Genomic DNA, 27055 nt, shown 5'->3' with positions numbered 1-27055 from the left:
GCCTCCATGTCAACACCACTGAAATCCTATTCCATCCCTCTGGATTTTTGTCTCATTAAGTATCAGCCCCTGACAAGTGCGTTTTACAGACAGTGTATTAACCTTGGCAGGAAAATCACAAAAAAAAACTGTATTGAAGCCATGGAGTGGAGCATAGCCCACTGTAAATAATACATAAGTCTGGAACAGAAGATGGATTCCTATGATTAATGATGGGGCTCGCTACTGGGAGATGCCATCATCAGAGGTCTGCTGCTAAAATCAGAGCCCCCCCTCAAACTCTCCCTTCTCATCTCGACTTTCCCCCCATTAACCCAAGGAATCTTAACCAGTCCTAAAGAATGAGAACAGTGTGAGCGACCGGAGAGAGGTCCGAGGGTCGTGGGTAGCTCCGCAGCACAGGGTGGCCGTCGTCCCCTTAATCACCACACGGTCCTCTGGAGGGTGAACGATGGACGTTCGATCTGAAACAACACAAGTCACAGTTGGATGAAGTCAGCAGCGTGTGAGCCTGTGCCCTCGGGATAATGAATTGGTCATCTGACATCAAAGCCTCCAAATTCTCTCTCATCTTGGCAAAAATGGGCGTAAACGGAAACACTCAGTGATGTTCAGGAGATGGAAGAACAAGCCCTTCTGTGTGGCAGCAGTCAGTTAATATACCCACTCCTAAGTCATCCCTAATCTCCAAACTCCCCAGACCAGACAGACAAAGACCATGTGTAAACGTTTAGAGTCTGGACTCTTTGGAGTGTCTCTCTCTGTGCTTTGTGGATGTGTGAGGACCAGAGGTCAATCTCAGGGGTTGCTCCTCTGAACCTGTCTACCTTGTGTTTCTGATAGGGTCTCTCACTGGCCTGGAAGTCACTGAGTAGGGTAGGCTTGCTGGCCAGTGAGCTCCCAGTATCTATCTGCTTGTCTCTCCCCATCATAGGATGAGACAGGCATGGGCTGTCACTCCCAGCTCTTCTATGTGGGCTCTGAGGGTCAATCTCAGGCCCTCAAGCTTGCAGGCTAAGCACTGTACTGTCTGAGCTGTCTCTCCAGCCTAGAGTCTGGATTCTTAAAGCAGGAGTGGAGATGGAGGCTGAGACAGGAGGATCACAAATTCAAGGCCAGCATGGGCTATGGAGTGAGTTCATGCCCTGCAAATTACCAGCTAAGTTTAAGAGCAGCCTAGGAAACATTTTTGAGACCTTGTTTCAGAAGAAAAGGTAAAAAGAGGGCTGGGGCTGGGGCTTGGTGATGAAAGTCCTAGGTTTAATCCCTCGTGTTGTAAATGAACACATAAGTAAATGAACAGCAGATAAATAAAATCTATATTCTTTGCCAAGACAATTATTGTCTGGAAATTTTCTAGTGTCCACACAGCACCCTGTGATGTTGGAGTTGCTGGTTGATTTAATCAAGAGCAAACCTGCAATGGCTGCCATTGACCCTAATTCTTGAGAGTAAGCATGGCTGCCCAGGCCCACTGTGAGTTGCCCAGAACCACACTGCAGGTGAGAGACAGGGGCCTATTGGCTGTCCCACATCTGAGGACCCCAAACCCACAGCTGCTGCTGCAGGTGCCAGCTTCCCCACAGTCAGCCACACACAAGCCAGGGGACACTACTCTACTACCACACACAGAGCTAGAACTTGTAAGTCCCAGGGTTTTCCAGGCCCAGCGTAGTGACCTGCCAGCTGTGTGTCAGGAAAAGTTCCAGAGTCTTACAGTCTTTGCCTATGAGAGGGCACGTAACAATTACCAACAGCTAGACTGAGAAACCTGGGTAAGTTTACTGGGTACTGAGCTGACTTAGTGTCACTTAGCATGGGCCTAACTTTGATCCTCAACAGATCCACAGAAGTTTCTGGAGCATGATCTATGGAGAGTCAGACCTCATTTTTTCCTTTTCTACAAGCTTGTGAATGTGAAGCTATTGTTTTTCCATGCATCAGATCTGCTTGACTCCCACCTCTAAACATAATCAAACCTCCTTTTTAATACTTCGTCAATATCGTAGGCATTTAAATAAGCCTTAAAAAAAACCTCTTGATGTTTGAGAATAGCTAATAAAATATTTTTAAAGGGTTATTTGGGGCTGGAGATGGCTCAGTGATTAAGTATGCATATTGCTCTTACAGAGGACTGAGTTCAGTTCCCAGCACCCATGTGAGCTGCCTATAATTCCAGTTTCAGAGACTTGAAAGCTCTCTTCCAGCTTCTGAGGGACACCTACAGTCATGTACATATCCTTTACCCACAACCCCTAGGCATACATGTAATTGAAGAAAATTGTTAAAAATCCATTAAAAGGGTTATTTATCAAAATGTACAGTGATGGTATGAGAGAATATGCCAGATATGAGAAGTGGTGTGTGTGTGCACGTGGCAGGGTCATGTGTGTGTGCATGTGTGTGCATGTGTGTGTGTGCATGTGCATCTTCACATATTACTTGAGTGAGTTTGAACATTCTCTTTCACCAGAGACCCTTACAGAGACTGTAGTGTGCACTGGCTTCTTCATTTGAAGAATGAGCTGTTAGTGAGGTGGACTGGAGCAACGAGGGGAAAGAACACTTACACACTAGAGGCAGGGTGTTCGGATCGTCAAGTTACAGAAAGCAATTCTTTCTGTACTTCAAGAACCAGTGACCTACAACTGAGGCTGGCAGAAGCTGGAGGAACAAAGGCTGTTCCATTGTTTGCTTCTACTATACAAGAAACAACCCTCTTTAACATAGTTGCATATTAGATGGTATAGTAAAAGATATGTTGTTGTGTGTGCACACATGTTCCTGTGTGTTTGTGCGCATGTGCACATGTATGTGTATGTGTGCATGTGGAGGCCATTTAGCTCACAAGACAGAGTCTCTTGCTCTACCTGGAGATACCCAGAGATGTACAAGATGAAACTGGCTGCCCAGTGAGCCCCCAGCATCCTCCTGTCTCTGTTTCTATGGCAGTGAGGTCAGGAGTGTGTCCCTGATTTAGTGTGGGTGCTGAGGACCAAACTCATTGCAGACCAAGTATCTTACTGATGGAGTAATCTCCTTAGACTTCTAAATACTTTCATTAGGATATCAATGATTAATTCAATTTTCTTATAAAATTAATCAAAACATTACTTTAGCTATTCCAGCCAACCGGGTATAATAAGTCTACTGACTTAAGAAAGTCGATCTGTTACTGCACTTGAAATAGCCCCAGTGAATCTCTGGATACGTCTCCTAATTATTCTTTCAGAAACAGAAAATCTAATTACTCAACAGATCTCTATAAATTAGTTGTAAAAATAATCACTATCTTTGGATTAAGTGAGAAAATCTAAGGGGGTATTGATATCCCTGGGACACAGATCATGCAGAGACAAGAGTAGGTTCTCAGCGAATAGTCCTTACTCCACACGGTGAGCGTGGCGGAGGCGTTCACGGAGGCCTCTGTGTTGGCTGCGTAGCAGGTGTAGTTGCCAGCATCCTGGATGAAGACAGGGGCTATCCTCAGCCCCCCAGATTCTAGAAGCATGAACCTAGGAATCCGGACAGAGCCACTGGCTAGAATGTGGTCTCCTGAAGAGCAGAAGAGAAGAACATTAGAGACACAGCCTCTGGCAGGGAAGTCGAGGAAGGGAGGTGGCTGGGAGACTACGTCACACAAAGGGAGCATCCTGGGTGCAAACTAGCTGAAGCGGTTTCCCAATCATCACTGGGGATCATGAACACCAGGAACATGTTAGTTGCTTGGCACTGTGAGATTCTGTTAAACAGATTCTGATCTGAGTATGGAATCCTGGCCTTTGAGTGTCTGCTTCTCCTGTTTACCTCACATCCAGGGCTTAATATCTTCAGGACCCCAGTGGGCAGACAGCTGTCACTGAGGACTCATGTAGAGGACAGCTATATTTACACATTTATTACTACCTTTTAACTCTCCCTGGCTTTGCTTATTTTAAAAAAAAATTATATGTGTGTATGGCAGTGGTTCTCAACCTTCCTAATGTTGTAACAGTTCATCCTGTTGTGGTGACCCCCCCCTCCCCAACTATAAATTTATTTTTGTTGCTACTTCACAACTGTGATTGTGTTACTGTTATAAATAAGAATGTAAAGATGGGTTTCCTGTTGGCTCTAAGCTCCTATAAAAGGATCATTTGATTACTCAAAGGAGTCGTGACCCACAGGTTGAGAACCACTGGTGCACTGGTTGCATGTGTATGTTCGTGCATGTGTGCATGCCATGCATATATGCACAGGTTTACGTGTAAATGGTGTGCATATATGTCGAGGCTGTCCTTTTCTTTTTTGAGACAAGGTTTATGACTGAGAACTGGAGCTCACAGTCTGGGCTAGATGTCTGGCTATCAAGCCCCCAGGATCTCCTGTGTCTGCCTTGCCTGTTCCAGCTTTGCACAAGTACAACCAGTACACAGGGGTGCTGGGGACCGAACTCATGTCTTCATGCTTATGTCTCAAACATTTTACAGGCTGAAGTGTTTCTCCAGTCTCCAAGTTTTCTTGAAGCCTGGGTTCACCTGTCTCACTCATACTGTACCCTGACACCTAGTTCCTGTCAGAGGTATTCAATGAATGTTATACAGTCTTCCCTGAGTGACTGAGAAGGGAAAAAATGCGGCCAACATTCCAGTGTTTTCCATAGCAGCCATGCCGCTGCAGAGCCACCTGCCTCTCTTCCACGTGATGGCGGGCTTGGGAGCCCCAGACACCTCACACCTCAGGACAGCCGTCATCCCATCAGTAACTGTAGTGTCCACTGGACGCTGGGTGAAGGCAGGAGCAATGTCTGTGGGGGGAGAAGAGGTAACAGTGAGCTGTGGCACCACCACTGAGAAGCCTGCCTGGGAACCACACAGAACTTCAGGACCAATCAGAGGGAAGGATACTATGTCAAACCGATAGTCATTCTGGAGTGGCTCCAACCCTGTGCTATTGATCTCCCAGGAATCACCTGTCATTGTTTAGTGTCTATAAGGAAGTGGAAGTCCCAGTCCCATGTGAAGTTCTGGGGGCCCAGGAAGCATGTTTATCAACAGAAACCAACTGTCTTTGTCCTTTAGGTGACACACTGTGTCAACTACAGGATGACACATCCACACTTCCCAGGAGCATTCTGAAAGCTGAAATACATGTTTAAGGACTCCTGTTCCATGCTGTGGCTTTTTTTTTTTTTTTATTTGTGGGGACAGGCAGGCAGTGGGAAGACTGCACAATCCTGCGCAAAGGGAATAGGACAGGGGCATGCTGGGATAAAATGCAGCTGGTGTCCAGTGTTTTCCTGACTAGGCACCTGCCCCTTTTCTACAAGATAGGAGTTGTTGAGCCAGATATCCTCTCATACCCTCCCATACCTTCCCACACACTCCCACACCCTCCTGTGCAGGCTATGTATTCTGTGCTGTGTAGCTGTGACATAGACTATGTGCCTTAAAGTCTACAACATCTATTACCAGACCCTTCAAAGAAAACAAACAAACAAACAAACAAACACAGAAACAACCCCAAACTATCTGGTCACCTCTGCCTCAGAACACCCTGGCCACAGAGGGAAGATAGATTTTTAAAAATTCTAATGGATGCAAATTCAGTTTTTGGTGTCAAAACCCAATATTATTTCCACTGCTTAGAGCAAGATTGGTTTCTAGTGCTCTGGTGTGGAGGACAAATGTAACTCCTGGCAAGGGGGTCAAGGACAGTAACCTCCCAGTTTACCAAAATACACACATGCATTTTAGGAACTTGGCCATCTCATCACAAACTACAGGGAGCCACCAGTGCCATGCATCCACACATGCATGTGCACACACACACGCATACACACATCTCTCTTTGTGTTTCTCTCTCTTTCACACACACACACTCACATACACACACATACATGCACGCACACACACACTGCTTTCTGTGTTTCTTTCTTTCACACACACACACACTGCTTTCTCTCTGTGTTTCTCTCTCTTTCACACGCACGCACGCACGCACACGCACACACACACACGCACGGCCACACTCCCCAGTGACGCTCACATCTGCAATATCAGCACTTTGCCTCTAAAAGGGCAAACTTGAAAGGTGCAATTCTGTAACTGCTAAATTCCATTTCATTTCAGAAGAACAATGTTGCAGCTGTGGGAGATTTAGAAAGAAAACCCGCAGATACAGTGAGGACCTGTGCTTTTTATTTTATTTTTTCAAAGACAGGGTGCCATGGTATTTCTGCTAATGGGATAATAAAAGGATCCCACAAAAGAACTATAATTGTTCAATAAAACTAAAGTAGAGAATGAAATTTTTTTAATGGAGAAAAAAAAGATCAAAAGGAAAAGATTAGTAGTACGCTATATGCTCAATAGTCTTTCCGATTCTGTCCAGAGGGGGAGAAAATGGAAATATTTTTCTACTTCTCTAAAAAGGGAGGCTTTTTTTTTTTTTTTTTTTTTTTAATTTCTTTACAACTCAGCCTCAAAAAACAAGGCTCACAGGTGTGCCTAGGGCTTGGCTCTCCTTAGCTCACCACTCATCCATCCCAGGGCCCTGTCCTTTTACCTGACAGGAGCCGACAGAGGGGGCAGTTCTGTCTGACCCGAAGGCTGGCCATACTGTCACTTACTGGTCACATCCAGGTAGGTGTGAGTCTGGATCTCTCCTCCTTCATTATTGGCAAAGCACTGGAAGATTCCAGAGTCTTCCAGACTCAACTTCTGAATGTGCAGGCCTCCGCTGGGGAGAACTCTATACCTAGGGTTCTGGAGCTTGCTGAGGGGGACAGCATCTTTGTACCACTGGAGGGTGGGAAGAGGAACCCCTGGATGGGAACAAAGAGAAACACTGCACTCCAGGAACACTCTGTAGGGGGTAAAGACTAAAGGTCTTCCAAGGCAATCTTCCTGGGCCACACCCCATCTCCTGAGGATGTGTCCCTCATCTTATGTGAAGAACCCCACACTGAGAGGTCTGAACAGGAAGAAGGAGTAAACAAGGGCCAGGGGTCCTCCTCACTCTCACCTTTGGGCCCTAGGTTTTCACTCATTTAGAAGGATTTCAACAGTAACTGCCCTTGAATTTAGGACAGGCCTGTCTTCCATTAAGACAGGCTTACATAACCTAGGTGGTACATGAAAGGGATTGCCTGGTGGACACCAGCAGTTCGGTGCCCGGGGCAAACCAGTCTTTAGTAGGGAACATTTAGGCCTCCCACTCAAACCTCCTGTGCAGGGCTGAGGGAAGACAGCTTCCTGGGGAATATCTCCGACTTTCTGTAAGTCCAAGAGGACCACGCCCGCCTAGAAAGCGAGAACTAGGTGTGCAAGAGACGCCCGTAGAGAACCAGTGCAAATCCATATGACATAACAAACTCCAGAAATGCAGTGGGCACGGGAATTCGAGGAGATACAGAGAGAGTTCTAGAGCGTAGGTGCTTTTGTTCCTCAGTTTCCTGAGATAAAAACGATCTCCTTTTGTTTGTTCTGAGACAAATCTTGCTACACAGCCAGGCTGGCCTTCTTGCTTCTGCCTCCGAAGTACTGGGACTACAGGCACGTGCCTGCAGGCCTGGCATTATAAATGGATTAAAGTTTGGAAGAGCACATTTTGCCAGCATTCTATAAGGCTTACTCAGACCCCTGACTCAGTCTCAGTGTACGTGGGCGTAGACGGCCCATTTGAATGACTAGAGCTAATGTCAGGAGCATTTCCAGATGATGTGTTCTCAGGCAGTCCTTTCCCTTAATTACGCTTCCTGTCACCTCTCATTAAATCAGGACAAGTTTTTAAAATCCATTTCCAAGGTAAAAGCATATGCAATTCATGTAAGGCCTCATAATGGCGATTACATGATGTAGCTCTCACGGGGTGTACCCCCCACCCCCCCACCTTCCATGCAGTTTGTTTCATCACCAGAGTTAAGGGAAAGCTGTAAATCACATGAAGGCAGAGCAGCGTAGGGAAGACCCGTTCAATACACATTTACAAGTCAGTGCTTAACAGTTTACCCTGCAGGAATTATGTGGAGAAGAGAGCCTTCTCCTGTCAGAGGGAGAATGTTGAGATTGCCATGTATTGAAAAATAATAGTTACTACACCTGAGGGTGGGCGTGTTCTCATTAGGGGCAATTTAATGTCAAGTGGGGACCGAAAGCCCCGCCTGCAGTGGTAGAGCATGAAGTAGAGAATGCACCCATTTCTAATATACAAACTTTGCATAGCTTCTCATCCTCAGAGATACACTTTAGAGGCCACCTCACTAGGGAGAAGAGGACAAGGCCACCACAGTATGAAGTGTCTCCACTCAGCATCTGTCCCACCCCTCTCTTGTCCTGCTCTACAGCTCCATTAATAGAGCTGAGACTGAGAACAGACACAACACGTGCTTAGAAAGTGACCATGATGTGGGGACCAGAGGCCGCAAGTCCTCTGGCCAAGAGCAGGTCTGATGGAAACCACTGCAAGGAACTTCTGGTCAGAGGAGACTGTGTTTCCCAAGAGCTATTGGGAGCCCACAGCTCCCATTTCCAAACTGAAGGGTGGGGGTTGGTTGAGTCCAGGGAGGTGATTCTGCTCTTAGTCCTGGGAATGAGCTCTAAGTGTCATGGCCGGAGCATGTGCTGGGATACACGGCCACCGATTGGGTTTCGGACTTTTGCTATATTGTTTGCTGAATGGTCCTGGTATTTGGTGAGCAGCTTCTACATGCCAGGCACTTGGTGACAATTTTCCAATACATAACTTGTTTCATCTTGGAGGCTCCGAGCATAATATTTAACTGTGCTTTCTCTGATGAAAGATTTCAGCTGTGTACAGAGATAACATCTCTCTTGTGAAACTGGAACACTCACTAAACTGGTAGTGTGAGAAATATGTTGGTCTGGTCCATTTTTCAGTATGAGGTGCCTTTAAGGCTCAGAGAGCCAGAGACAAGCAGGAGGCATGGGTCCCCTGTCTTCCCTAGCTAGCTGCTGCTAGCTGCTTGTCCAGGTGCTCCCAGTTCATGCTAAGGTGGAAAAGTCACCGGCAGTCAGCCACAGCTCAGAAAGGAGGGAGTCTCCAGCCTCAGGACATTCATTAGATAAAAGCTTTTTATCCTGAGCCAATTGGATGGGGAATTTAGGACACTTTCCCCCCCTGCCTTTTCTACAGGCTGATGCCGGACTTAGCAAGGCCGTAAAATAAACTGCTTCGCATTTGCTACTCTGGATCTCCAGCACTCCCATTATGAAGCTGGGGGGGGGGGGGGGGTAGGGGGTGGGGGGGGTGGGAGAGTCATTGTTTTTCACAAAAGCAAAGCTTTCCTTCCAGCATTTAGTGAGAGGAGGAAAAAACCATTTTTATGATGCCAGATTTAAACAGACAGCAAAGGAGCCTTTTCATCTACACAGGTCTTGGTAACGGATTGCCTTGTAAAGCCGTGTGTTTGTGTGTGTGTGTGTGTGTGTGTGTGTGTACACATGGTAGGTGGGGCAACATTATGTAACTCCCTGTGAAACCATATGATAAAGTTCATGGACAGGGTAATGGGTACAGTGAGCCATGAGGAGGAGGGCACAATGAGAGCTGCCCCAGAGCCAAAAGCACAGAAAAGTAGGAAAAGTTCCTGTTCAATATCATTAATAATGGGGCCTGGGATATAGCTTAGTCAGCAGAATGCTTGCCTAGCATGTATAAGCCCCAAGTTCCATTCCTAGTACTGCATAAACCACGTGTGGTAGTGTGGTAGCTCACACCTCTAATCTTAGCACTCAGAGATGGATGCGGGCAGCTCAAAGACATGCTTAAGGCCAGTCTTGGCTACATAGCAAGTTTGAGGCCAGTTTGGGTTCTATGAGATCCTGTCTTTAAAAGTTAATTAACTAACTAACTAACTAATTAATAATAAAAGAACTCTCCTTTTCTTGAAGATAGATGGATGGATGCGGTACCCAGCCCCTATCATCTGGTGGATGAAGATTGGTGTTCTGAGAGCCATGGTCTTAGGCTCACATACTCTGGGGAACCCAGACCCTGAGGGGAGTCACAGGGTCTTCTGAGTCCTCTGTCTCTTGGGCAGACAAGGGGTAAGAGCTTCCTTCACTTCTTCCCCTTCTTGAGGGTAAGCAGATATCACATCTTGCCACCCCTGGGCTGTGCTACAGATAAACAGGAAGGAGTATCCTTACGTCGTGACTTCCTTCAGCGAGGTCACAGGCTGTTTACTGAGCCCCAGTGTCCAATATTCCCAAACTTCATGCTCCCTGGCCCCCTAGAAGGACTTAAGGGTTGCTCTGGGTAGTCACGGTCATTGACTACGGATCCCTATGTGGGACTTCCCATACTCACCCATGGCTCGACACGGAATGTCCACAGTTTCTTCCACTTCCCCTAAAATCCGACTCTCTGGCTCAGCAGTGAAATATGGTGGCTCTTTAAACAAGAAGAAAACAACCCTTAAGTAAAGGTATGTTGTAGCCTGAATGTGAAATGTCCTCTATAGGTGCACGAGTGTGTGTGCACTCTTAGTTCCCAGATGGCAGCACTGTGGAAGAAGGTTGTGGACCTTTTAAGAGGGGGGGGGCCTCTGGAGGAAGTGAGCATCTGGGGATGGGCCTTGAGGCTTTGTAGCCAGATCCCACTTTCTGTTGACTCTCTGCCTTCAGAGCGAGGATGCAATGCAGAACACCCAGCCTTGCAATCCTGCCACCATAGTTTCCCCATCATAATGGACCTCATTCTGCTGGAACTGTGGGCGACATAAGCCCTTTCTCCCTTCAGTTCCTTTTGTCCTAAGTTTTAATCACAGCAGTGAGAAAGTAACTAACACAAGAAGGATGTCAAGGACCACCATGCACTCACTCTCACTCTCTCTCTAGCTCTCTTGCTCGTTCTCTTTCCCTGTGGTATGTGTGTGTGTGTATGCACATGTGTATGCACGTGTGTGTCTGTATGTGTGCCTCTCTGTGTGTATATGCACATGTATGTGTGTGTGTGTGTGTGTGTGTGTGTGTGTGTGTGTGTGTCTGTGTCTGTGTCTGTGTCTGTATGTAATAAGTCCTCTGGCCAAGAGCAGGTCTGATGGAAACCACTGCAAGGGACTTCTGGTTAGAGGCGACTGTGTTTCCCAAGAGCTGTTGGGAGCCCACAGCCATTTCCAAACTGAAGGGTGGGGTTGTTTGAGTCCAGGGAGACTAGTCTGCTCTTAGTCCTAGGCATGAGCTCCAGAGGTCACTGGCAAGTGTCTTCAGTCGTTCTTCACTTTATTTTTTGAGACAGAGTCTATCACAGAATCTGAAGCTCAACAATTTAGCTAGACTGGAATCCTCCTGTCTCAGCCTCCTCTAACTTAGCACCAAGATTACTGATATGCACTGCCATGCTTGGCTTTTTTTCTGAGTGCTGCGGGCCTGAACTCAGGTCCTCATGTACGTGTAGCAAGTACTTTATTGACTGAGCCATCTCCGCGGTCCCTAGTCTGAACGCTCAGGATTGTTCTACCTACATCATCGTTAGTCACCATCATGCTCAAACTCAAAGTCGGGGAGCAGCAGGCAAAGGCGATTTATATTCCAAGGTTTCAGAAAGCAAATTACCACTCAGGGCGATGGCTACTTCTCAGTTTATGGGCTTGAAATCATGGAATATCTTAATTCACATTTTAGAAAGGGCATCCCAAGAGCTTCATAAAGGTATATTTACAGCACAGTAGTTTATAGGCTAGTTTGTTTCCATATCTAAACTAAACACCACCCGTGAGGCATGTTGAATAGCCCTATAACAAGGGGCCAGGTCTATATCACGGAACAGCGCAGCCTATTAACTTATTTTTTTTTTAAGTCTTAGCTGTTCTCCTCCAAAACATAAATTTAATACTTCAATGGAATGCAAAATAATAGTGGAGGGTGCAGGGGGGATGGGCAGAGATGCTCATCCATCCTTAGCGGGGAGGGAAACTCCCAGGCATTACTATTCTCTTAGCCGCCCCCCTTGCATGGGGAAGTGGAAGTGGTGGTAGCATTAGACAATGAGTTTCCTTGGAGAGTAAACTGCAACCATTTCCCCCAGTTTATTCAGCAGAGTCCAGCAGAGGCATGGCCCGGCTCAAGAGCACTAAGGCGGCAGTGATACTTCATTATCATGATGACAAAGGCTCTTGTGTTCGTGTTCTGTGTGATAATTAATTTCTGGAGACATCTTCTTTTCATTGTAATAGTGTTAAATGTAGATAATAAGGCTTGGCATGTCTCCTATATTGACTACATCTTATGGAGAAGAAGGAAAAAAAAAAAACCCCACAAACCAGGGTGGGACCTAAAGAGGGGAACAGAGATGAAAACATACAAGTTCCAAGAAGAGAAGACTGAAGGTTTCTGAATGGGCAGAAAGTGGGTATCAACTCTGCAATTACCTGGGCCTCTTGCGCAGGAGCCCTGTCCCAAATACCCACGAGCCCTGTGGAGGTGGCTGTGGATTCGCTAGACAGAATTGGAACCCTCTGGTACAGGTTTTGTGTGCATAGACTGGATCTGGAGACGAGCTGTAAAGATTTGAAGTCTTCTCTCTCCTAGCTGGTCTTTGGACACATGGATATTCCCTGCTCAGCCGCATCTCTCTGATCAATAGCAACGCTAGCAGCACTATTTGTGCTCCAACTCCGCAGTGGTACAGCCTGTCAAGGACCTTACTCACAGGTCACGGCCTGTATTCATCAGTGGATGCTAAATTCAATAGCTACCATCATGTTCTGATTAAAGGGATGCGAGGGCAAAGGGGGAAAAATTAAGTTAAATATCAACATTTGCTTGTGATTAATTACAGTTTCCATTTCCTCAGTCAAACATTCTATTTTTAGATAACTACAAAGTCCCAGGCAGTTGCAAGTCATAACACAGGAAAAGTCAATATATCCTTTCCTCAGTTTACCCTGTGGAACTCTGTCCTCTTAGGATAATGGCTATAAGCATCTTCATCAAAGCCCTTGTGACTTCCCCAGGAGAACCTCACATGCTTGTTGCCTTCACTTGTAGGAGGAGGCATGTAAGGTCCTTAGACCCATATCTGAGATTTCAGCCACTCCCTCCTGCACCTTCCAGCTCACTGTATGTAATTTTGCCCCAGCTAAACATGGTTGCCTGGTTGTGGGAGGTGCCAGAGTACATATCAGGTGGAAAGTTAGTAGAAGTGGGGACTCCATTTGTGTGGCCCATGGGGGAGTTGTCATCCATGATAGCATGCCTTTTGGTGAGGTGGCTACTTTAGGCATAACTGTGCTTCTGTAAGTGACCCCTTACACATTCTCTACAAGTAACCTGGAAACTCACTGGCTGATTGAGCTAGACTTTGTTGTAGTGTTGCTTTGGGGGATAGATCTTGTTTATGTCTTCTTGGGTCTGAGTCTACAATAATCACTGTACTAGTAATGCCATCTTATACTAAGCTCCCCTACAGGGTGTCACTCATGTGATCAACAGAGGTTATCTTTACTGACCCTTCATGCTTCTACCTTTGTGTGCACACACATGTGTTTCGTTCCATGCACAGCAATCACACATGCAGGGTCATGTGTCCATACTGTATTGGAACACAGAATGGTCCTCCTTCATCTTGAAGATGCCATCCAACCCCAGCTTCTGTGCCTAGTCCAGGACCAAACTCCTACTTTCCTTAGTATTTCAGTTCAAGAATGTCATGGAAGCAGTATTGCTGTATGTCAGTTGGAAGTGGCTGTCCTCATTCTGTGTGATTCCCTTGAGACGTGTCCAATAGGAGACACACTTGAGAGCATATACCCGTCCTGAGGATGCCCAGCACCTCCAGGGCCATGGTAGGGTGGTTTGAATAGGAATGCCTCACCCATGAGCTCATATATTTGAATGCTTGGTCCCCACTGATGGAACTGTTTGGGAAGGATTAAGAAGTGTGGCCTTGATAGAGGAGGTGTGTCCCTGAGGGCAGGCTTTGAGGTTTCAAAAGCCTTCCTCACCTCCAATCGGCTTTCTCTGCCTTGTGTTTTTGGGCGGAGGATGTAAGCTTGCAGATACTCCTCCAGCGCTATGGCCACCTGCTACCACATTTCTTACCATGATGACCATTGACTCATCCTCTGAAACTGTAAGCCCTCCCAAACACAAAAATTAAGTTGTCTTGGTCATGGTGTCTTATCATGACAATACAAAATTTACTAAGAAGCTCAGGTGCCATTTATAGTCTTGGCTTCTGAGGAGTGCACAGTGGCACATGACTGGGGATGGAGACAGTGAGTCCACAGTGTTCCTGGGGGTGGACATGCATGAGGGGAAGTCACTCACCACAAGCAAAGGCCAGGTAGGCGTGGTGCACTCCACACAGTTGGCTACTCTACTTCCCTACTTTACAGCACCTCTATCACCCATGTGCAGAAGGGTGGCCAAGAGGCATGAGGAAACTGTGTGACTTCAGAGACACCTGTTACAGCTTGTTCCTGGAAGCTTGCCAGGTAGGTGAGCTGACAGGGTAGGTGTTAGACCTGGCACAGTGACACTGCCTGCTTCATGGAGCTTCTTCCCTGCCACACAGAAGCCATAATCTCTCTTTGTGGATTCTTCACACTAACATGACTCAGTGGGGGCTCTTGAGGGTCTTGCTTGTTTCCACACTCTCTACAGGATAAGGACAGTGGGGCACTTAGTAGGTCTTCAGCTGTGGGGACTTTCAGCAGAGCCACAGAGATACCCTGAGGACAGTCATCTAAGGTACATGCCTTTTACCAGTTGATCTTCCAAGGGCAACTGGAAGACTCAGAGACAGAGAGAGAGAGAGAGAGAGAGAGAGAGAGAGAGAGAGAGAGAGAGAGAGAGAGAGAGAGAGCGCCCAGTTGGCACAGGCCTGGACTCGACTGTTAAATTTGTAGCCAATAAAACCAAGGATAGAAACGGGCACTTCCATCTTTAGAAATAAGATGAAGACATCAGAAGAGTCTCTTGCCCTGGGTGAAATCAGAGCTCAGACAAAGCCAGCATGGGCTAACTGTCCTCCAGATGGCCCAGCTGCAGTACCAGAACCAGAGCTAGGGTCCCCCCAAGTAGTCCCAAACTGGGGCCTTGATTGAAGGGACTTGAAGCAGAGGTGCTGGCTTGCAGAACAACCTTAGTGAAGGTGACTAATGCATACCCAGGCCATGTTTTACAGCCCTCAGGCTTGGTGGTGGATTCAGACTGAGCCCCAGGCCAGCTCTGAACGGTACATTTCCTACACTGGCTTCCCTTCCCTCTAGAGGCCTGGCTCTGTTGCTATGCTGTGCCTTTGGCTGCAGTCACTGTCCACACTGGGTGCCTTGTCCACTGGAGTGGGCAGAATGGTCCCCGAGGATGTCTACACCAGATTCCCTGGAACCTGTGTGCTCTGTATGTGACATGATGAGCTCTGCAAGTGGGATAAAGGTCATCGATCTTAAAGTGGGAGAGCAGGGTTAGCTGAGAGGCTGGGCCCAGACAGTGGAGAACTTTCCACGAGGAAGCAGGTGAGGCAAGAGGCAGTGCAGAAATGTGAAGATGGAAGGGCTGGAGGAAGGGGACAGAAAGAAGGAAAGTGGTGGGAGAAGGGAGAAGGGAAGGAAAAAAGGAAGAGAGAAAGGAGGAGGAAAGACAGATGGTGGGAAGGAAGTGTGGGGAAGGGAAGGATGGACAGGAGGGACAGAAGGAGGGATTGAGGGGAGAGAGAAGAAGGGGTAAAGAGATATAAACACATACTAGGCTGCAGAATGGCTGCTCATCTGTGACACTGTGCCAGCCACTATGAATGGCTTTGTTTTAAAATAGAGTATCTGGATTTCAGAGTGATCTGCATTCAGGGAGTCAGAATAGCTTTGCAAGAAACAGATGGGGTTCTATGTATTGGCTGTTGTGTTGGTTGGTCTTCATTGTCTGCTTGATTGGATTTATAAACACCATGGAGACACAACTCTGGGAGTGTCTTTGAGGATGTTTCCAGAAAGGTTTATCTGAGGAGAGGACTGCCCTCCCCTAGTGTGGGCAGCACCGGTCTGTTGGCTCTGGGCTGTGGGCAGCACAGGTCTGTTGGCTCTGGGCTGTGGGCAGCACTGGTCTGTCGGCTCTGGGCTGTGGGCAGCACTGGTCTGTCGGCTGTGGTCTGTGGGCTGTGGGCAGCACCAGTCTGTCGGCTGTGGGCTGGGCTAGATTTAAAGCACAGAGTGTGCTGAACGCCAGAGTTCATCTCTTTCTGCTTCCTGACTGAGGACACAGTGTGACCCGCTGCCTCATGCTCCTGCTGCTGTGCTTTCCCAACCAGGATGTGCCTTCCAAGTATGAGCAAAAGAAATAACCTGTCCTCCCTAAGTTACTTTTGTCTGTTATTTTTGTCACAAGGATGAGAAAAGAAACCAACACAGCCACTCTCTGCTCCTAGGACCAGGGTGGGCGTGAAGGAGCTCTGTGCACACTGGCAGGGGTGGGTCCAGAACAGCCGCGGCTCCTACAAGACACGCTGAATCTGACAGGCAAGAAGAAACGACGGCGTCCAACAGTGCTCCACAGTGATCTGAGATGCTATAACTGGTGAGAGCCACTGGCCTAATTTTATTTCTGTCACTACAATAAAACACCCTGATGAAAAGCAACTTAAGGGAGACAGGTTTTATTTTAGCCCATACTACCAGGTTGTGGTCCGCCATAGCAGAGAAGAACTAATGGTTAGAGACTTAAAACAGTGAGTTGTGTCATAGCTACAGTCAGACCAGAGAGAACGATGGCATGCATGCTTGGTACTTAGCTTGCTTTCTTCACAGTCCCCAGAGTCAAGGAATGGTGGTGCTGCCCACTTTTGGATGGGTTTTCCTACATCAATTAACTTGAGACAATCCCTGACAGGCATGCCCACAGGCCAACCAGGTGAGCTTGCTTCATTGACTCTCCCTTGTTTCAGACAGTAGCCTCATCTGCCACTTCTCCACATCAGGGATCAGAACCAAGGCCAAGAATAGCAAAGACATTCATTAAACCACAGCGACCAGATACCCATATAGTCAAAAAGGAGCCCTAAAACCTATGCTTAGGTACCCATACAGTCAGAAGGGAACCCCAAAACCTATGCTTACATCTCCCTGCCATAGACCTTGCTATCAAATACCAAGGGCTACAGAGCACAGCTGAGACTCTTGCACAGTGACTTCTGGGAGTTTCTCACGGGACACCTTAGTCTCATTGACAGTTAAGCTTGCCAGAAGCTAAAGGATGGATATCCAAGGTCAGTCACAGACAGCTGCTCACAGCCTGAGGGGACCCATCCAGGGTTTGTCTCCACCAAAGCTGACTCCAGATACTGGATGCAGAGGCAGAGGCTGTGCTTAGGGAGCAAGAAGTCAGAAGATTGTAGAGCATGAGCGATCTCCAGTACAGAGCTGCTTGGGCAGTAGCACAGCTCACAGTCTCTCAGCAGATGCAGGAGCAGAGCTTTTCCTCAGGGGCAGCAGCAGCATTTCCCTCCCACCACAGTAGTCAACGTTGGTTCCTATGCCTGGAAGAGGCCACCAAGAAGGAGAAGGTGGTGGCAGAGCAGAAAGTTGTACACCACAGGGAGGCAGGGGTCATGTTACACAGTAGCCTTTGAGTGTCAGAGCAATGGCCCAGAGTCTGGCCAGCCAGGGAGATGTCACAGCAGGGGTCTGGAGGAGAGGAGGCCAGGCATCTGGGACCGCAGGACAACTGAGCAGTGAGGAGGGGGGACAGGCTTCAGGACTCTGCAGGGTGGGCACAGGCACTTTCTAGTGATCAGAGCTTAGAGTCCTGTTTGGACTACAGGAATTGAGCAATTCGGCTGGAAGCCGACAGGCAGAGCAAACAGGCACTGCCGTCTGTCTTGTCTCATCAGTGTGAAATATCCGTAATTGGAAGGCGATTCCTTTCGCTTCCATTCTTCTGCATGCTCATATCAATAGCTCTCTGCCCAGCTCTGCTGGTGACAGCCTGGGAGATTGGTCAAGTTTGCCCAGGATCCCTCCCTGATGAAGTGGCTGGGTTTGGTGACAATCCCTGAGTCCTTTGAATCAACAGAAATGCTTTCTTCGGGGTTTTCTCCAATGTGAACCAACCACAAAATTCCACCTGTCACAACAACTTCCAAACAGAAGGGGACTGAGGTCAACCTTATTAAGACAGAGAGCACTGGGGACAAGAGGTGGCTCAGTGGTGAAGTACTCACTGCAGAAACATGGGGACCTGAGTGTGTACCCTCAGCACTCATGATGGCATGTCCCTGTGACTCTAGCACTGAGGGATGAGGCAGGTAGAGAGCTCGATGGCCACTCAGTCTTGAAGTGGCAAGCTACAGGTTCAGTGACAGATCCTGTCTCAAAAATAAGGGAGATGGTTCAGTGGTTAGGAGTATTTACTGTTCTAGCAGAGGACCCAGGTTCAGCTCCGAGTACCCACATCAGGAGGCTCAAACCTTCCTTCCACTTCAGATCCAAGGGAACTGTTTAATTAGGGTTTTACTGCTGTGAACAGACACCTTGACCAATGCAAGTCTCATAAGGTCAACGTTTAATTGGGGCTGGCTTACAGGTTCCAGGGTTCAGTCCATTATCATTGGGAGCATGGCAGCATCCAGGCAGGCATGGTACAGGAGGAGTTGAGAGTTCTACATTTTCATCTGAAGGCTGTTAGTGGAAGACTGACTTCCAGGCAGCTAGGGTGAGGTCTTAAAGCCCACACACACAGTGACACACCTACTCCAACAAGGTCACACCTCCCAATAGTGCCACTCCCTGGGCCAAGCATATACAAAGCATCACAGGAACCAACATTCTCTTTGGGTCTATGTAGCCAGCTGTACACATACACACACACACCTATACACAAAAGCACAGGAGTGTGCTCCCACACCTTTACAAGGCAGAACATGAGGGATGGTGAATGCTAAATGCAAAAACTGATTCTGATATGAATTTGAGATCAAAGTTAGGATGATAGATTTAAATACTCGAGGAAGGAATGGTGAGGGAGACAAACATTTCGAGTTTATAGGGAGATAAATTTCCTCCCTTGTTTAAATTACCTTAAAATGTTTTTTAACACAATATAGCCCTGTCTGCCAGAGATTTACACATCACAAATTTTAATTTTGGTTCAATCTATAATGGACTGTGCTCAGACGGCCATCGATCAAGCCCAGTGGAAGTCTCTGCTGAGAGTGGGCTATGCTTTTCACATCCGTATCTACCACTGGCAGCAGGGAGAGCTCAGACCCTCGGGTGGGAGCCACACTGACTCTGCCCTGTGGTTCCAATTCTCTGATCACCCTCATGACCTGTTCTGGAGGTTGCTGATGGGCCGTATGTCGCCAAGTCACAGGGAGAGTGCAAAGCCCTCTCCAGATGGCTGACAGACACGAGACTGCTCAGGGCAACCACCTTCTGTGCGATGCTCCTCGATCCTGCCTAATTTCATAGCAATCTATCTGCATTTTTCTTTTCCTATTTTACAAAATGGCAAACTGCAAAAAAAAAAATGCATTATTGAAGGAGTGATTCTCTGGAGAGGCCCTTTTTTTCTCCATTTGGATGCCTTTCATTTCTGATAAGGGATGGAATGAAGTTGCCTTTGAGGTACTCTCTGTCAGCAGTGGCTTCTGCTGAGGACTCACAGGTCAGCAGGATAGCAGCTGCAGCCATTTTAAGAACAAGCTCGTGACCATGCAGGAGGCTGGGAAAATCAAGTGTGGGTACTTGCCTCCCCATGTGATTCTCCCGTACCATAATCTTGTAATAAACTTACAATTCCCTCGGCCACAGCCCAAGCCATGCTTCCATGGCTGTGATCTTCCAGTAGTTAGCGGTGACTCGGTGCATTTAACTTTATCTGCCCTCCCCACCTCTGGGTCATACTTGGCCTGTTTTTTTTTTTTTAAAAAAATGATTGCTGTTCTTACATTTCAGTTCAACCAAAGGTAGCAGCAGCCAGCAGTTCCCTTCTGGGTTGACATCACATAGGCTGACTTCTAAGTGCAGATCATGAGAGCCAAGGAGAGTTAGGGAGAAGTTTGGGACAAAAGAGAGGCCAGAAGAGCCAGGCGGTGGCTGTGACAAGGATGGCCCCTACCTCCACTCTCAAGCTTCATGGTGGCAGGTGATTATGGTCTGAGGGTGAACTGTCCCCCATGTGTTCCCATTATCAGTGTTTGCTCCCCAGGAGGCGGTGCTGTTTTGGGATACTTCAGAACTTCTGGTGGAGTCTGATTACAGGGGACAGACATTCAAGGGTTTTAATCTAGCAGGGATTTGGGCCAAGATCTTAGGGACTGCAAGGTCTCACTACCACAAATGAAGCCAAACCATCCACTGCGCCTTCCCCAGCATGGAGGACTGTATGCCTTGTAACTGTAAACTAAAGTAAGTCTGTCCTGTCTTGAGGTATTTCTAGCAGGTGCCCCGTCTCAGTGATGAGTAAGAGGTAGGGCTGTGTTTGGAAGGTGCTAGAGACTTTTCTACACACAACGCAAATGGGATTAACTTGGAAGCTCTAAGCTCTACCATACCACCATTTACATCATTACAAATGAGGTCCGTGCCGCTCAGGGAGCCGGCTGGAAAAGGTGTTCTCGACAAGCACTGGAGTTTGATCCCCAGGATACATGGTGGAAGGAGGGAACTGACTCACAAGTGGTCCTCTGACTGCCACATACATCCTGTGGCATGTGAGCACCCCCTCTCCAAACATACATATATAATCAATCATCAATCAATCAATATCATTAAAAATAATGTCAGTGGAGACCAAGGAGATAACTTAGTAGTGCACTTACTGCAAAAGCTTGAGGACCGGCTGCACCCAGTCCTCAAGCCAGGGGCAAAAGTGGATCATCTATAACCCCAGAGTTATAAAAAGCCAGGGGCAGAAGTGGATCATCTATAACCCCAGGGCTGTGGATGGAGTCAGGTGGATCCTGAGCGCTGGCTGTGTAACCCATCAGTCTAGCCAAAATGGCAAGCTATCAGTCCTAGAGAGAGACTCTGTCTCAAACAGTAAGTTGGAGGGTAGCAGAGGAGTCACCAGATGTCAGCCTCTGGCTTCCACATCTGTCTACAGAGGTGGCACACATACACAAATACATCGAATCAGCGGGATGCACAGTGGCTCTCTTGCCTGCCTGGAACTCTGGGAATGGAGAGCTCTCCGAGGATGCAGCCAGCACCACTGCAGGTCTGAGCATTACCTATGATGGAAAGGAAGGCTTTGGCCCTGGCTGGCTCAAATGCACTCCCCCGGAGTGTGGCCTCACACACGTACATCCCGGTGTCTGCTGATGTCGGGTTGGTGATGGTGAGGCGCCTCCCATAGCTGTGCAGTCCACTTGTGAGTCGAACTCCGTTTCTCTTCCAGTGCACACTCAGCTCCTCCACAGGCCTGCGAAAGAGCGGAAGGGCAGCGGTGAATTGTGTGGACGGCAGTAATAATAATTTCAGGTATTCAGCACGAGCTTGACAAAGCTAATTCTACCAGGAACCATGGAGGGTTGAACAACGGACATTTAAAAATCAATCCAGATACAGCTCTACTCCCTTACGGCTCGCCTCAACCAGACATTCTGCTCATGGGCTATTGAGCAAGGATAGCTAATTGCAGCAGCAATGGCCCATACATGCTAATGATTCCGTTTGCCCAGGAAAAGAATGCTTAAAATAAATACTGCTAGGGGACCCACAGATACATGGGAGGTGTGACCATCTAAACTTCAACCTAGAGTGACCAAGAAGTAGGCAGGGCGTGCCTGGGCCTAGAAGTGCAAGAGGAACTAGCTTTCCTAGGCTGCTCAGGGGTTTGGCTCATCTCTCCCCCCATAGCTTGAGTCTTTGTTGCTGAGGAGATTTCTCCATCACCAGGAGTTAAACTGAAAAACCCCACGCTCTGCAGAGACAGTAGGAGGAAGTATCCAGCATGAGGTCCCCTGAGTTCCCCGACACATGACATGCAATGCCCCAGGATAAGCGAGCCTGCTGCAAGCTGTGGGATTCCTACGCTGTTCTCTACATCACTATCTCTCCACAGGTGGATATACAAGTCCAGGTTCTTTCTTTTTTATCTGAGTGTGTGAGTGTACATGCGTGTATGTACCTGGAGAGGCTAGAGGTGGGTCAAGGTGGTTATTATTTTCACCTCTTGCTACCTTTAATTTTTGAGACAGGGTCTCCCACTAACCTGCAGTTTGATGTATAGGCTAGACTGGCTGGACCACAGACCCCTAGGGATCCTCCTGTGTCTGTCTCTCCAGTGTGAGGATTACATGAGTAAGATACTACATCCAGCTTTTACATGAAACCTGGGTTCTCATGTTTATACATCAAGCATTTCATTCTGTGGCCTTTATTTGGAATGCCCAGCCTTCATAAGTACTTTGTACTTTGGGTTTTTCCCCTCTGGAATATTCATATATTCACAGTGAGATTGCATAGGGATGGGACCCAAGTCAGAACATGAAATCCATTTGTGTTTCATCTGCAGTTGGCACACTTAGCCCAAAGGGAATCCCATGCTATATTCATTCTTAGTACATCTGTGCTTTGACCCAACAGACACATGAGGTTGGGTTGGAATTTTCCACCGTAGCTTCCCACCAGGGCTCAAAGTCCCAGATTTGGAAGTATTTTAGGGTCTGGGTTTTCAGATGATGGATGCCCCCCACCTGAGTTCCCACACCCAGAGCACACCCTGTACCTGGCATTGGCTATGCACTCCAAGGTAGTCTCACTGGACCCTGCTACGACACTTCTGTTGCCGGGGGCAACCACGATGATGGGAGCCATGGCCTCATGGGTGCCAGTATCTCCTGTGGCAGAGAAAACAAAACATTCATGGAACTCTCCTCAGAATAGAAGATGGGGTGACTGGGGAAGGACAGAAAAGGCCATGTAAAACTACAGAAAGAAGAAACTCAGAACCTTACGACTCACTAGGTCCCCTCGAGAGAGCCCAGAGTGTGATATTTTTACGTCGCCCCTGGCCTCCTTCAGTCTGTGTGTGATGGAGTCTAGGCAAAGCCAGTCTTGTCTTCTGGCCACTTGTCACCAAGGACACTTGTGTAGCAGCAAGCTTTCGAAGGCTTGGCATTTTGCACAATGCTTCTTTTTTTTTTTTCCCCCATTGATCTAAGCATTTGTTTATTGACATCACCTGGCATACCCACTGTGGCAGTTAATCTTAATTTTCAACCTGATGAGATTTATAATTACCATGGAAACAAACCACTAGGCCTGTCTGTGAGAGGGTTTACTAGAATAGGCCAAGCGAAGTGGGAAGACCCACCCTGAGTGTAGATGGCGCTGTGCGTGGCTAGGATTCAGGGCTGAATACAATGGAGAGGATGAGCTGAGCACGGGCGCTCAGTCTGCTTCCTGTCTGTGTACCATGCTTTCCCAACCATGATGGACTTTCGCCTTCAAACTGTGAGCCAGAATCAACCCTTGCTCTCGCTAGTTGCTCTTGTCAGACATTTTGTCACAGCCAGAAAAATAACTAACATGTCCACTATTTTCTAATCAGGTCAACTGGACAAATATGTCATGGGTTGGGAACTCTGCTAGAACAGGGGTCACAGAATCAGCCCTGCTGACCCCCTGGGTGAATGGATTCGGTTATCCAAGTGTTCTCTTCTCTCCACAGTCACTCCCACCCCTTTGCTTTTCTGCTACATAAATAAATACCCAGAGCCCATCTCTGAGTATCAAACTATAAATAATTTGAATTCAAACTTAAAGAGTCAAAAAGGAGAAAGCTATATGCATTTTTTTTTTTTTTGCTGCTTTTCCCCAAAAAATACAGTTAGCATCGAAATTAAACTAACCACAGTAACTTTACTAACGTCTAGGGGAAATCAAAACCAAGCATTTATATAGTAGGGACTTCAATACAAGGTGTGGATGTAAGAGACCAGGAATAAAACAAATTTAAATGACTAAAGAGCAAAATGCCCTCCTGGGTCCCTCACAATGAACAGCCAGCATGTGGTCAGTTATGGCTATTAAGAATTCTGGCTCATGAAAGGCTCTGATCCGTGGTAGACTCACAGCCATGGACAATGCTGTATCTGGTGTTCCTTGCTTATGGAGGAACTGGTTTTATACTAGAGGTATCTATAAATGGGAAGGCAGTGGGGAGAGAGGGACTGTGGAGTTGGCTATGTCAGTAAAGTGCTTGTTCTGGACCCTCAGGATCCGTGTTTGGTCCCCAGATCCACACAGAAAAGCCGGTGTGGTGGTGAATGCTTCCAATCCCGAGGAGGACTCTTGGGAGTAGAACCTGGGGCTCTTTGGAAAGACAGTCAGCCTGGCCTACCTGGAAATACTTAGAAAATACAGTGATTCATCCACGTAAAAAGCTGGATGAAACCCTATAACCCCAGCATTGGGGAAGTAGAGGCAGCCTCCTCTATTTGGGGTGTGCTAGCCAGCTTGTCTGCTCAAACTGTAGAGCTCTGGCTCAATGAGAAACCCTATCTCAAAAATCAGGTGGAGGATGACTAAGAAAAACATTTGACATTAATTCTCACATGCACAGGCACACATATGCACACCCCATCCCTGCACAGGTATACAAACATATTAGCACATAACACACATATATACAAAACGACCAGCAAATACATTTTCTTAAGCATATCCATTGATTTAATGATGGAAGGTCTATTTTCACGTTCCTTTAGATTCCTGGGGGACATGCAGCAGCCCTGGCTTCCCCAAACCATAGGCCCCTGAAGTTTTCTCTCTCTCTGGGACTCCCCTGGGAACCTTCCTGCTGATGCCCTCCCTTAGAAACTTCAGGGATGGCTCACCAGATGTCAGATTGTCATGAGGGCCTGAGTGTATACTATATGGCAATCTGAGGAGCACCCAGCTTGTCACCTGTGAAAGCCGCTGATGAGGAGAAATGACACAGGGAGCTAATATTTGCAAATGGTTATGAGGAGTGAAAGAGAGCAGCAGTGGGAGCCAAGAGGTCACCAAGCAATGTGCTCACATGCCATTAATCACCACACAGCCGAGACAGCAGAGAAGATGAGAAGATACACTCGGTGGTGGTAACCACCTGGGGAGGATGGTCCCAGATGGAACCTCTCTTGCCCAGGCCGAGCAGACTGAACCTTAGACAACACTGCACAACACTGTCACTGAGCAGAGCTAGGCATCTTTTATAAGACCAGCTGTGCCTGCTTGCCAATCCCAGCTGGGCTTGTCGGCTGTTCAATTCCCTTCTAGAGGTGTGTAGGATCATGGGACCCTTATCTGGGTATCCAGCCACTCCAATCAGCCTGTTGTATGTTATTCTGTCCTAATTTTGTACAGCCTTAGGGTTGGGATGTGTGTGGGGAGCTAGAGTATATAGGTTGGAAAAGACTAGGAGAAGGAAGTTCCATCTATGCAGCCTCAGGGGAGCCTTTATCCATAGGGGGTACACATCTTCCAACACAGCTGCCCCGCTCCCATCTTCTGAATGTGAACTCTCAGTGTGAGCTTTAATTTGTCATTGGACCCTTGGCAGGAAGAGGGTATAGGCATTGGCAAGTTCCCAACCCCACTGGGAGAAATATCTCTAAACAGCAGGTGAAGCTTGATGGTATCCTGTGACAGGTGTGACAGAAGCCCCTTCTATCCTGGGTTCACAGGGATGCAGACCATTTATTGAGCATCTGACTATGCACAAATAAACCTGCTATTACAGGACATCCTCTCTTGACAGAGGCAAAGAGTCACCAGAGGTGAGCCTGTTCTCTATGCCAGGCCCCCTACCCCCAACTCCTGCATTCTTTCAGATGATGCTACAATCACACAGGACACCAGTGAGCAAAGATGGAGAAAGCTACCAGAAAGGTTAGCTTGACCTGTGCAAGCAAGCTTCTGCAGCAAGGTCAAAGCAAGGCTTGAGGAAATGCTGATTGCAAAGCCTACATGGTCATTATTGCAATTATAAAACAATGCAAAATAATTGTGCATAAGTACTTGAAATCCAGGTACCCCAACAACAAGGAGAATCTTCATTATAGCATGTTGTTCTGACATGTTTCATTCCTGTGAAAGAATGCTTTCAGTTTATTTTATTTTATTTTATTTTATTTTATTTATTTTTTGAGAAAGTCTCTCTCAGGCTGGTTTTGAACTCTGAGATGATCTTGGTTGTCATCTTGACCCATCTTGGAAGAAGAAACCTCAATAAAGGACTGCCTCCATCAGATTGCCCCTGGGATATGTCTATAGGGACATTTTCTTGACTTGTAGTTGATATAGGAAGGCCTGGACCACTGTGGGTGGTACCATCCCTAGGCAGTCAGGCCTGAACTGTATAAGAAAAAGCTGACAGTGATCCTAGGAGCAAGCCAGTGAACAGCCTTCCTCCATGGTTCCTGCTCCAGTTCTTGCCCCGACTTCCCTCGGTGATGGACTACGATTTCGACATATTAGCCTAAGAAACCCTTTCTTTCCTAAACTGCTTTGTGTTAGGTGCTTATGACAGTAACAGGAAGCTAACTAGAACAGATGACTCCAAGCTTCTAATCTGCCTCCATCTCTCCAGTGCTGGCATTACAGGCATGTGCCACCATACGCGGTTATAGGTGGTACTAGGAGCAGAACCCAGGGCCTCAGGAATGCCAGGCAAGCACTCGACCAACTGAGCTACATCCCAGCTCTACTTCAGACTTTTAGTTAAAGTATGTACACACAAGCTTAGCCTACCAAACTAAGATGGACCAACTCTCCCCTCCCTGACCAAGGGCAGTCTCTTCTAAACCTTTTTAGGGATTTACTGCTATGCATCCATTGTTAGTCTTGATTCAGCAACTAAACATTAATAATTAATGTTCTGTGTGGCTCATGAACCTTGAGCTCACATCACTTCACACACTGCACACACTGAAATTTACATGTGGGTTGTTCCTCACAGGAAGTTTATGCCCTGACTGTCAGGAGTACATGATGAATTCCCTCTCCCTCTCTCTCTCTCTACCTTTCACTATCTATCTCCCTCCTCCCTCCCTCCCTCCCTCCCTCCCTCCCTCCCTCCCTCCCTCCCTTTCTCTCTCTTTCTTTCTCTCTCTCCTCCTCCTCTTA

General features: G+C 47.4%; 1 protein-coding gene across 1 annotated transcript in view; it reads right to left on the bottom strand.

Moving 5' to 3' along the window:
* Positions 1-27055, bottom strand: part of Sdk1 (sidekick cell adhesion molecule 1) — a 964506-nt gene that overhangs the window by 252394 nt on the left and 685057 nt on the right. The window contains exons 6-12 of the mRNA XM_076923544.1: positions 22671-22782; positions 21172-21362; positions 10312-10395; positions 6611-6805; positions 4670-4786; positions 3388-3555; positions 362-464 (exon numbers count right to left, since the gene is read on the bottom strand). Coding sequence (XP_076779659.1) covers positions 362-464; positions 3388-3555; positions 4670-4786; positions 6611-6805; positions 10312-10395; positions 21172-21362; positions 22671-22782 — 970 coding nt within the window. The remainder of the gene's footprint in view (positions 1-361; positions 465-3387; positions 3556-4669; positions 4787-6610; positions 6806-10311; positions 10396-21171; positions 21363-22670; positions 22783-27055) is intronic.

This window comes from Arvicanthis niloticus, chromosome 24 (genome assembly GCF_011762505.2).
Source record: "Arvicanthis niloticus isolate mArvNil1 chromosome 24, mArvNil1.pat.X, whole genome shotgun sequence".
In the NCBI taxonomy this organism is placed as follows: domain Eukaryota; kingdom Metazoa; phylum Chordata; class Mammalia; order Rodentia; family Muridae; genus Arvicanthis; species Arvicanthis niloticus.
Note: the sequence above shows the minus strand (reverse complement) of the source record. Positions and strands in the feature narration are given on the sequence as shown.